The sequence below is a fragment of the Temnothorax curvispinosus genome, unplaced genomic scaffold (genome assembly GCF_003070985.1).
Source record: "Temnothorax curvispinosus isolate PA1 unplaced genomic scaffold, ASM307098v1 QBEX01010178.1, whole genome shotgun sequence".
Classification (NCBI taxonomy): Eukaryota; Metazoa; Arthropoda; class Insecta; order Hymenoptera; family Formicidae; genus Temnothorax; species Temnothorax curvispinosus.
Genome location: NW_020219958.1, coordinates 125968 through 138081, shown reverse-complemented (window position 1 = coordinate 138081; position 12114 = coordinate 125968). Strand labels below are relative to the sequence as shown.

The following is a 12114-nucleotide window of genomic DNA, read 5'->3' as shown; positions in this document are numbered from 1 at the left end:
GGCGTGGCGGGGTCACGCCAAGGGTGGGGAGTACATATATATACACAAAAAGGGGTGGGGAGGTTTCCAGCTCAGAAATGGGAATTTTCCATAAAATGTCGGAACAGCGGCGACCGTTATTTGGTCATGTGATCATGCCGGAAATCGTAAAGCCGATACGCGACGCAGGCGCCCTCGCCTGCCGCAAGGGAAACGTCGCTTATCGTCGTCCATCTTTGTTTGTGGAAAATATTGATCTTTTAATTGATCCTTATTGTTGAAAGAACTATTTGCAACCGAACTATTGATATCGTAAATTAATTGGACGTAATAATTAATCTTCATATTATAACAATATAAAATTATTTATTAGCTGACTGATTAAAGATTAAATGATGCATGATACAGAGTGACGAATGGCAAAGTTTGTACAATGGTGCAAAGTGCTATCGACAGTCAAAATAATTATTCTACGCCACCAATTGTATAGTCATTAATTATTGTAATATACATTGCTCGTCGGATGGTCGTTGCAGGGAGTCTATATCCTTGGTAGCCAAGAGTCCCTTGGTACTTTCGGCTTCCTTCATCCAAATCTGTACCTATTAATTGAAAACATAGAAAGCTATGAATTTGTTACAAACACGCACTATATATCGATTCGAAAGATCAACAAAACAATATGAAAATCAAAATATCCTTAGAATGCTCGTATAAAAATTTCAATAAACATTGATCGTACTTTAGTTTAATTTATAAATGACAAAATAATAACGTAATGGCAGTTTAACCCTTCGGTAAATATGCTTTTAGTATATAGGCGCCTCACGAGTAATCGCCTCTCGAGCAGGCGCCTCGGGTAACATGTGCCGAATGTTCAAACTGTGCGATATTCTCAGGGTAAATTACTGCTCATGCTTCCGTCTTAATTTTCACAATACACATATTCACGAATCTATCACACCGTGTGATTAATACACGCTATCCAGGGAGCTTTTCTCTCGAGCCTTTTGTACAATATTATTTTTACACGTTTGTACAATACTATTCTTATTATGCTATTCGTTCAGACTATTTGAGTTGTGAAAGAATACAAGAAGATATCCTTGAAGGGACAAGCGGCGTAAAACCATTTTAAGCAATTGCGTAGCAAACTTCCCCTTCAACGAAGTCGACTTGTCCGACGCAATTATCCGTAGATTTAAAAAAAATTACAATTGTTTATTAGTGCATCGAATCATTGCAAAAGTCTCTTAGCATACATTTAACATTAGACATATTTTTCAGTAAGCGATCCATTTATATTAATAATTTATTTTATTTTCTGTACGTTTATTTTCGTTAAAGTTCGCAGAAAAACACCCGAAGAGAGAGACTTTGGAAATGAGTTCACACTTTAGCGTAATATTCTGATTCATCCAATCACCTGCTTATGCAGCAAATCTCTTCTTCGGCCTATAGGTTCCTTACCCAACAAAGGCACAAGTACACTTAGACAGGACTGAAATTTTTCTAAAGCCAGAGCATAGCTGCCCTCAGCGAGATATTGCTCAGCAGCTTCTCCTATTTCAAGCGCGTCCACCATGCTCGTAGTACTTTTGCTAAGAATTCCTATCAATAAACAAAGTGTGTTACGTTTTATCTATAAGTTGGCGTTTCTCGGGTTATTATTTTAAATGTTCTTATCTGGTGAAAAAATTTCTCATAGTTCGTCAGAAATTTTGTAAGAATTGGGACTTGAAAAAAATTCTGAAAAAATATATACAATTTTTCAGATATTTTCACAGAAATAATTGAATGAGAATTTTCGGAATATTTAAATATCCATATGTATGAAAATTTCTGATAAATATTGTACAGATTTTTTCATATTTATTCAGATTTCTACAGATATGTTGGCGGGAAAAATCTGATATATTTTATTTTTTTTTTTTTTGAGTTTTTCTGAAAAACGTTCTAATAAAAAAATTGGAAAAATTCTGAACATTCTGAGTCTAAAAATTTTTATAGAAATTCTGATTAACAATAGGAAAAATTCTGAGACATTTCTCCACCAGGGGACGTAGATAATAAAAAGCGATTATGTAACACTTTATTTGAGGTAAGCATTTTATTCTAGAAATTTCGACACGATACAAACGTAGTTCGTTGTACGTGAATGCCGAGCTTTTCTCTAAAGATGATATCCTTTGCAGGGCTGTAACATTTCCTTTATTTTCGGGCGCCGGACGCTTTTCATTATTTTCATCTATAAACGCCGCTTTAAGCGTTTCTGCTCTCCTTATGTAATCGTTCACGCGATGACGTAACACCTCCTTTCGTTTTAGATCACTTTCGTCTAATTGAATGATACATAATTATAATAAAACATTCATAGAGAGATTCGAGAAATCTAAATCCAGACATATCTGACCGTTTAAAGAAATTTACAAAACGATCTTACTTGTCAAAATCGGAATGAAATATCTGAGCGCTTCGCAGTAAAGATAAAATGCCTCTTTTGCATTCTTCTCGGTATCCATTTCAATGGCTTTGTGCACCAACGCGACTGCCTTATCGTAATTTTCTTTCGTGGGCGCGTGCTCCAAGTCCAGAAAGTCGTGCGCGAAAAATTCATCGAACGTTATACGATCGGCAGGATTATGCTTCAGCAGAGCCATAAGCAAATCTTTACACGTCGCTGACACATGAGCCGCCCTGGGCATCTACGGCGAATAATACTAATATTTATAAGTGATTCATGATCACGTTTGAACTCGAATGCGAATTAAAGTGCGTAATATTATACGTCACCGAGTTAACGATCTTTGCACGTCAATGAATTATTTATCTCGCGACAGTCATAACATTACTCGCAAAAAATCGTGAAACTTAATATGATTCGTGTATTTATAATAAAAAGAATTGCTGAAGTTATGTCGAAATTTTTTAAGGCGGTATTCTGGTTTGAAAGGTCGTAAAAGAAATATATTTCAAAAATTTTTTTGTAACCTTTTCATGTTCTTTTAGCCTTATTTTAAGAATATATTCCTATTTTTTAAGCAACAAAAATTTTTTTTTTATTTATGTTTCCTGGTTTGCGTTTTTTCTTGCGAGTTTCTAATAGTGACCAGGATATAACAAGAAAGAAGAGCGTTTCTGTTACTTAAAAGACAATAAATTCTTAAAATAAGGCTAAAAGAACATGCAAAGTTTAACGTCACTCGCTCTTCTCGTTTCCCTAATACGCAAAAAATTCCTGAAAGATATCTCTTTTTACGACCTTTCAATAGTTCAAACCCTTTCAGAATACCCCTCTAAAGTTAGGCCGGGTCCATTTACAGAACGTAAGTAAAACAAATCATAACGACGCGGAATCACCTCTATTGGTCGAGTCTCCTTGATCTTTTCTGCTAGTTCCTGAAAGCTACTGCTGGAGTAGGGAGCTTTTCCGAAAAGGCACTCGTACATGATCACCCCGACGCTCCACAGATCGACGCGAGCGTCGTACTTGTGCTTCAACAGCATTTCGGGTGCCATGTAAAGAGGCGAGCCGCGTATCGTGAATTTGTGCTCCGAATTGGAGAGATACTGCGCGAAACCGAAATCTGAAACGGCGCGGAGATAAATCGTGATTCGCCATCCGAGAGCGATAGCTCCGCGGTCAAGGCACGCGAGAACCGCGAAGTCACCTCGAAAAAAGGAAGAGGGCGGAAAATGAGACGCGTCGGTTACCAACCTCCAACTTTGAGCACTAGTTGCGGTTTCCTCATCAACAGCAAATTCTGCGGTTTGAGATCCATGTGGCAGACATTGTGATCGCGCAGATACCTCAACGCTAACGCGAGCTGCTGCAGAAATCTGCGACACGTGCTTTCGGGCAGCTTGTGCTTTTTCTTTATGAAGCTCGACAAGTCTCCGCCGTCGCAGTACTCCATGACGATGTATATGTGCCTGTTTGTACATATGCATTTTTTGTTTCTCAGGAGAAGAGATACGTCGATCGAAAGTGATTCCTTATCAGATCGGTCGTCAGCGATTATTATATTCTAATTCGCTCATTCGCTTAGCGAGATAACGTTATAGTATATCATAAAATCTCAACGAACCCTTCGTCCCAGAAAAAATCTTTCATCTCCACGATATGCTCGTGCTTGAGGACGTTCAACAGCTTGATCTCCGTCACGAGATTGTCGACCGCCGATTTCGAGAGCGAACCTTTGTCCACGCACTTAACAGCGACTACCTCTCGGCTCCCGTCCTAAGAACGATTATTACAAAAGAACGTTGATAAACTTTGAGAAAAATTCGCAATTTGGAGCACGTTTCAAATCTAGCGTAGAATCTTTACGGAAAAGTCGCGTGGTTCTTTCTCTCGATGAAATCAGAAATGTTTCGCTATATATTTTCTATTGACAAGACTTTTTTTCGGAAACGAATCTGGCATCTGCGAGATGCTGGACTGGCTACTTAGGTCTGGTTTTTGAGTGGGATTTTACCCTCATTTATCTTAATCCGAGAATAATCACCTGTGAGCCTATTCCAAAACTCTTAACGACAGTTTCGTTGGCGTTGAGCAGATATATATGGTAAAAAAGCTCGCAACGGTAATATAACGATAACGAAACTGTTAAGAGTTACAGAATAGGCCCACTGGAGTAATTTTCCCAGCGTCGAAAAAATAAAACTCATGTCACAGTAGTTCTTTTTATTGACTGACATCCATATTTATATACTTTTTATTCTGCGATTCAACCTGCATAATAATATACAGAGTTTATGACCTGTATATTTTGTAACCAATTTATTGAAACTTGCTGGAGTGTAGAAATCGCTCTAGGTAATCGTTTACTTCGAAATATACAACGTCTGGCGACGCATGATGTCTAATGTTACGTAATAAATTATAATATCTCACTTGAGAAGGATCAGATTATGGTTGAAACGTTGTGAGTTAGAATAAATGTGAACTGGCCAGTTGGGTCGCTTAATTTCGGATTTTATTATTTTTATTTATTTACTGGCGAATTTATTTATTACCATTGTAATCGTTTACGTTATAAAAGTTAATAAAGTGCGATAAGAGTTTATGTTATAAATTCGATATAATAATTATCGCAACAAACACGAAGTAACATGCGACTTGCATGCAAGTTACAATTTCCTGCTCAACAATGTAAATTTTTTTATTATATTGCACATATGTTATGTAAATGTATTATGTAGAATGTAAAAATGATCTCAGATAATCATTTACGTTTACGTGAAAATATCAGGTGGCTATTTCCGGATTAAAGTTGAGGGCTCAAGGGAAAGCAAATCCGACTCTGCAATATAACACATATATGTTAAGCTGGGTATACACTTAGCGAACGAACACCGAACGAACAGCAAACGTAAACGTTCGTTGTCATTATTCAACAGATGTAATAAAAAATTTCCAATTGCTACATGCAGCAAACACCGAATTTAGTCGAATTCTAGTATTTGGTGCAATCGAAAGAAAAAACAACCAACCTAGGAGCAATAACGCGAGTGCCCGAACGTTCGCGTTCGCTGTTCGTTCGCTAAATGTATACTTAGCTTTATATTTGCATTTCTGCCGAAGGGATTAAAATGATCGTTTCCGAAAAGACACGATATTCAAGAAAAACAAATGTATATTTGTGTATATACATTTTTTAAATGATCCGGGTATATCTATGTATCTATATAGAAATCTGAAAAAAAGAGAGAAACAGAAAAAATAAATTTATAAAATTAATTATCTGTATATTTCAATAAAAGTTAGGGAAAGTTTTAGAAATTGAAATGTTTAAAAAATAAGTAATTAAAAAATAAGTAATAATCATAAAAAAATGTTGTCATTTTACTTTCTTAGTAGTTTCAGTGTTAATAACTATTCTTTACAAACCTTTAAAAACCTTCAAATATGCAAATCCCATCGAAAAAAAAATTAATAAATATATATAAACGTTTTATATTAATATCTTAATTTTTTAGAAATCATAATATCCTCAAATATTGATAAATTATAGAACAATCGATAATATACGATATGTAATTAATAACTTTTAACTGGAGTATAAAGTTTATCTCAAATGATCGTTTACGTAAAAATATCCGGTGTCTATTTCCGGATTAAAGTTGAGGGCACGAGGGAAAGCAGGTCCGACCCTGCACACGAGCGCGATGTAAACGCTATCGAGTTTCCGGCGATAACGCGTATTTACCCTCTGGCGAGTGTATGGGGGGAGGGCAGCGGGGGAGGAAGAGAAGAAGCGTGAGAGAAAACACTACGTATAATTTAACGCGTGAGCGAGCGCTCGTGTCTCCTTTTGTGACAAATAAACGATCGATGCTTGATAGGTGGTTCGGGGCGGTCGAACAAACCTAACCTGGAATCTTTTCGAACGGGAGGGAAAAAACGAGAATCCCCGCACGTACCTTCTTGAATGCCTTGTACACGGTCGCGTAGCTTCCGGTGCCGATCTTTTCCAGCATGCAATAGTCTCTCACGTTAGGTAGACTCATTTTTCCAACGGAAATACGCTAATTCAACGTGGCATTCGCGGCGAAACGTCGCAAGGGTGGACACGATGATACGATACTTTTAACGTCGCTCGTGCGCACGTTTCCTCGCACATAGGCGTAATCGGCAGAAATTTATCAACGACGAATACAGATTGATATCGCTGTCGAGAAAGTGGAGTGGAAGATGGGTGAGATTTTTTTTATCTAGGTTAAGGAAACTTGCGCAGTTAATTATACAAAATGTAACATTTATTGCGGAGCACATAGGATTAACAAGACAGTTTTATTTTTTATTTCAGTGCATATATTGATTGATTTTTCGGCATAAAATGTAATAAAGTGCTTAAAGCGATTCATATAAGTGAATGCAATTGAGACGACTCCGATTTTTGACGCGATTCGATGTCAGCGTGCCGCAAAAAATCGTCGCATCCTGCCGAGAGAGGAGAGAGAAGAGAGAGAGAAAGAGCACGAGACGCAGCGGCCTGGTTAGATCGGAGCCGTATCGCGATATTCGCGATTTAGGTGTCTACCCGTTGTAAACAATGCGGCACGCGGCACGTCCCGCGCGTCGCGCGTACGTACTGAACGTACGCGCGGAACGGTCCTGCGCGTCCGTCAGCTGTGCGCGCGATACGGCGCGCGAGCGTGGCTCACTTCGCGGCGGTGGGACGAATCACTCTCGGTTCGGTGCGACTCGGCTAGCGTCACGGAGTCGTCGCGGGTCTTCGGAGTTTCGGAGTCAGTTCGCGGCCGTTCGTCGAATCGCTCGCGCGCCGACACCCGGATCGCGCGGTGTCCCGCAGGATTGTTTCGCGAAATTTCGGGTGCGACCTCACGGCTCGCGGCCACCGCGTCACGGCCCTACGTCGACGACGGAGAGCGGTGGCACGCTCGTCGTTCGATCGTCGAGGGACTCGATAGTCGATGTCGCGCGTCGTCGCAGACGTGGCAGCAGTGCTCGGGCTATAGACTCGTTCGAAATCACCTCTCTCTCTTTCCCTTTTTCTCTCTCTCTCTCTTTAGCCATCCGGCATCCCTCGTCCCTCGTCTCATTCTTTCTGTCTGTCTTCCTTTCATGGCAAACGGTGGGTTCTCCGCGATCGCGCACTCACAAATCCTCTTTGTCGCTCGCAACAACGCGGCGGCCGTCGCGATGGGCGAGGACAAACGCCCGCTGCACGCGACCCGACCTCGTTAAGCCTCGGTGGCCAGTGTACGGTGGTGTAACTCGCGAGTGTGCGACGTTCTCCGAGTCTCGTGATCCCCGCGCGTCCATCGTCCATCTCGAAACGTGCTGGAAAAGCTTACCGACCCCGACACGAGGTTGCCCGACAAAAAGAAATCGAGCACGCGATCCCCGTCCATCGTGGATATAACGCAGCCTCAACGACGGGGGGCGTCACATCAACCGTACGTGCCCTCCGGTTTGTTTATCATCCTCCCGCGCGGCCGGAGTGACGCGTGACGCGTGAAATTTTATCGAGTCGGTTTTGCAACGGGACGCCCGCGCTGCCAGTCTCGCCACGAGTCTCTCGTCTTCTCGCCTCTCCGAGCGTCTCTCTCTTCGCGCGCGGAATCGATTGCCCTTGAACTAACGTGTCTCGTCCAGCGCCTTATTATAAACGCGCGCGTGTGCTAATTAGCGTATCCGAGATCCGAGTTGCGACGCGCGCGAGCGCGCGCACATTCACACATACATACGCACACACGTGCGTACGCATCAGGCTCGTCCTTCGCGCGTATATTTATATCGTATGCAAAATCGAAGTCGACTCCTCCGACGCGGCCTCCGAGGCGCGTCCGCATTTAGGCGCGCGTTTTCGTTCAGCCTCGGCATAGCCGCGTGATCCCGCCGATAATTTCGCGCCGAGGTCGACCTCGACGGACGCGGGAGCGTCATTCTCGCGCGTGCACGCGGCGTTCGCGCGTCGCTCGGCCCAGCTCGGCCGTCAATCGCATCGTCCGCCCGAGCCCAGGAGGAGGAGGATCGTCGCAATCGGCCGACCTAGCGCGAACGTCTTCGCTCCGCCGTGGGATTAGCCGTTCGCCGCGCCCGCCGCCGGAGTTCATCTCGGATGTTTTGGCAGCTGACTTTGTTCCCTTTTCTCTCCCCGTAAACGGAAACCTCGGCGAATCCCCCGGGAGCCTCCGCGCGCGCCGCCGAGAGGATCGGGACACGCCACGCGGCGATCGGTATCGCGACGCGTCCCAGGATCGCGCGCCTCTGTGCCCGTCGGAAGACCGTCCGTCGCTCCGGATGCTTTATTCGGGCAGCATCGAGGAACGATGACGTCACGTACGGAAACATAAGCCGTTTTCTCGCAGCAGGTGCGCGTCCCTCGAGTCCCTCGGTAACGCGAATCACCCGCGTCTCCTCGTGTCTCTCCGAAAAAATCGAGTTCCGGAGTAAATCTGTAAATCCGCCGAACGCGCGTTAAAATGTATTAAATCCCCGATGCGATTGCCGATATTTTGCACATATTTTGTATTAACGTATAAAATTATATCCAGGACGAAGCGTTGCGCTCAACGGACGGTCTTCCGGAGTAAACGCGGCGCGAATCAACGTTCCTGCGAGCTGCTCGTGCTGGATGCCAGGTCCCTAAGTGCGATCTGATCGCGCGTGGGAAAACTTGCCGCCCGAGAGAGGAAAGAGAAGCGCCAGTGTAGAACCCTTTAGAGGTGTTTGTTGATTCAACGCACACCCACACACGATGGATTCGGAGGAGGAAACGCTTTACGACGACGTCGACTCCGGCAACGAGTCGAGTGGCGACGACGTTGACTTCGCTATGGAAATCGAGTCTGGTAATCCACGGGAGCGTGCCACCGACGTCGACGAGTATCCATTCGAAGTGCTTTCCACGGAAGAGATTGTACAGGACATGGTTGACTCCATAAAGGAAGTCAATACTGTTGTTGAAGTAAGCCTCGTAACTTATCAATAGGATGTAGTTTCTCGAGATAAACTATAGGGAGATATGTTATATGCACGTGTTAATCTACAGATACCGGCTACCACCACACGTATTTTATTAAATCATTTTAAATGGGATAAAGAAAAGCTGATGGAACGATTTTATGATGGTGATCAAGAAAAGTTATTTGCCGAGGCACGCGTCATTAATCCGTTCAGGAAGGGCCCTCTGATAAGCAGGAGTCGATCCTCCCAAAGTTCTTTGGTAAATGTACGTGTACAATTTATTTTAATCGTATTTCGTTATTGACGAGTTAGCGCAAGAATTATATATTACATGTGTTGTTAATTGTTAAACAGCCGAAAAGACCGACAAATGGAACAGAGGAATGTGGAATCTGTTTTATGACCTTGCCATCCTCAGTAAGTCTATTTTATCTATCAAATTTCTTCAAAGAGTAGTAATAGAAGTGGAATATATTAAAGAAATGAACCTATAACAACACCATTAGATGATGACTGGTCTGGAATGTGGGCATCGTTTCTGCACCGGGTGCTGGGGAGAATATTTGACAACCAAAATCATGGAAGAAGGAGTTGGACAAACAATAGCGTGTGCTGCTCACGCTTGTGACATTTTAGTCGACGACGCCAGTGTTATGCGACTTGTCAAGGATTCCAAAGTTAAATTAAAATATCAACACTTAATCACCAATAGCTTTGTCGAAGTAAATATTTGATTAACGTAATTTAATTTATTGGATGTGTCACAAGTGTTTGTTACATTTCTTTTCCTCATATAGTGCAATAGGTTACTGAGATGGTGTCCTTCCCCCGATTGCAACAATGCTATTAAGGTGCAGTACGTAGAAGCAAGACCAGTTACTTGCAAATGTGGACATACCTTCTGTTTCCACTGTGGCGAAAACTGGCACGATCCTGTGAAGTGTCATTTGCTCCGTAAGTGGATCAAAAAGTGTGATGACGATTCCGAAACGTCAAACTGGATCGCTGCCAATACGAAGGAGTGCCCTAAGTGTAATGTCACGATCGAAAAAGATGGCGGATGTAATCATATGGTTTGCAAGAATCAGAATTGCAAAACTGAATTTTGTTGGGTATGTCTTGGTCCTTGGGAGCCTCATGGTTCTAGCTGGTACAATTGTAACCGTTATGATGAGGAGGAAGCAAAAGTGGCAAGGGACGCGCAAGAAAAATCCAGATCAGCTTTACAAAGATATTTATTTTATTGCAATAGATATATGAATCACATGCAATCACTAAAGTTTGAAAGTAAATTGTATGCCAGCGTGAAGGAGAAAATGGAAGAAATGCAGCAACATAATATGTCGTGGATTGAGGTACGGTGATAATTATTAGAAATTAATTTTCTTAAGTTTATTGGATACAAATTTATGTACCATCGTTATTATTTTTCAATATTTTTCAGGTACAATTTTTAAAGAAAGCAGTTGACATTTTGTGTTCCTGTAGACAGACTCTCATGTACACTTACGTTTTCGCTTATTATGTGAAAAAGAACAATCAGTCTGTGATTTTTGAGGATAACCAAAAGGATTTGGAGAGTGCTACAGAATGCCTCTCTGAATATCTTGAAAGGGATATCACGAGCGAAAATCTTGCAGACATCAAGCAAAAGGTTCAGGATAAATATAGGTAAGGATTATGCATTATTATTAGAAAAATTAAATATCTTGCTTGTGTTATGTTTATGTTTTCAAATAACGTTACATTTTGCTTTTAAAGATACTGCGATAGTCGGAGAAAAGTGCTTTTAGAACATGTTCATGAAGGATATGAGAAGGAATGGTGGGATTACAAGGAATAGAGGATGTTTGCTAGTTTCATTTCTCGGGGTGACACAAGTCCTCTTCCTTCCCACCTCTGCCCCAGCTGTGATAAACCAAGAAAGAGTTAACAAGAGACAAAAATGGAGCATGTTACAAAGTGATAAACGTGTTATATGCACTTTATACATAATATGCTCTGTGGCAACACGTATAATGTCGTTTATGATTAATACTGAACTCAAATTATTAAAATTCAATTCCGATCACTAACAAGATTGGACAATATTTTGATTTGCGCTTGCTGTGTGTTATATCATCATTGTAGATTCTTGATTCTTAATGGAAATGCCCCATTGTTTTAGGTAATCTTAAGAAAAGTTATATTCATTAAGACGAGCAAGATATGTGTCATTATTCGCAACGTACTTACAATTAGCATGTTGCGATGTAAAATGACTTAGCTAAAAATTTACTATTTTAATTATCATGTTTTAACGACGTTAGTCGAATTGAAAGCTTTTCCCGAGGACTTATTTTCTTCCCCTTACTTTTAAGAATAGCTGTTTAAAATAAGTCAGGTACAATTCAAATGGATCATCCCAATTGTTTTACCCTATTTTGGACCACAATACGTCCAGGCTACAACTGCCAATGTTTAAGAAACGCTAAATTATCTACATGCGTATCGTCAGTGCTATGTATTTATATTAGTTGAGCTTCTTTAATCCTTGTGTGTACTGTTTCAAGAAAGCTAAATATACCTAACTACGAAATCTTTTCCAATATCGCGAAAATGTAATATTACTTTTTTTCCCATGTATATTTTATCTTTTTTTTTACAGATAAATTTATATAAAATGTCGGTTAATTGCTCATACTGACATTGTGCAG

The 12114-nt window shown here is 41.4% G+C and overlaps 2 protein-coding genes across 6 annotated transcripts; one reads left to right on the top strand and one right to left on the bottom strand.

The window, feature by feature from the left end:
- Positions 1 to 328: 328 nt before the first annotated feature.
- On the bottom strand, positions 329 to 6680 carry LOC112459865 (serine/threonine-protein kinase ULK3). The gene is made up of 8 exons (XM_025024232.1): positions 6406 to 6680; positions 4068 to 4219; positions 3698 to 3912; positions 3340 to 3566; positions 2423 to 2684; positions 2120 to 2317; positions 1406 to 1590; positions 329 to 581 (listed from the first exon to the last, which is right to left on the bottom strand). The coding sequence occupies exons 1-8, from the start codon at positions 6490 to 6492 to the stop codon at positions 477 to 479; spliced, it is 1431 nt and encodes a 476-aa protein (XP_024880000.1). The 5' UTR covers positions 6493 to 6680; the 3' UTR covers positions 329 to 476.
- A 489-nt stretch (positions 6681 to 7169) lies between these two features.
- On the top strand, positions 7170 to 12017 carry LOC112459864 (potential E3 ubiquitin-protein ligase ariadne-1). Of its 5 annotated transcripts, none has more exons than XM_025024230.1 (8): positions 7170 to 7580; positions 9007 to 9419; positions 9504 to 9683; positions 9773 to 9835; positions 9925 to 10140; positions 10216 to 10773; positions 10863 to 11089; positions 11180 to 12017. In XM_025024230.1, the coding sequence occupies exons 2-8, from the start codon at positions 9210 to 9212 to the stop codon at positions 11259 to 11261; spliced, it is 1536 nt and encodes a 511-aa protein (XP_024879998.1). In that variant the 5' UTR covers positions 7170 to 7580; positions 9007 to 9209; the 3' UTR covers positions 11262 to 12017. The 5 variants fall into 5 exon arrangements, with proteins under 5 accessions (XP_024879998.1, XP_024879995.1, XP_024879996.1 ...); XM_025024227.1 differs by having other exon boundaries at positions 7170 to 7905; XM_025024228.1 differs by having other exon boundaries at positions 7170 to 7919.
- Positions 12018 to 12114: the final 97 nt, after the last annotated feature.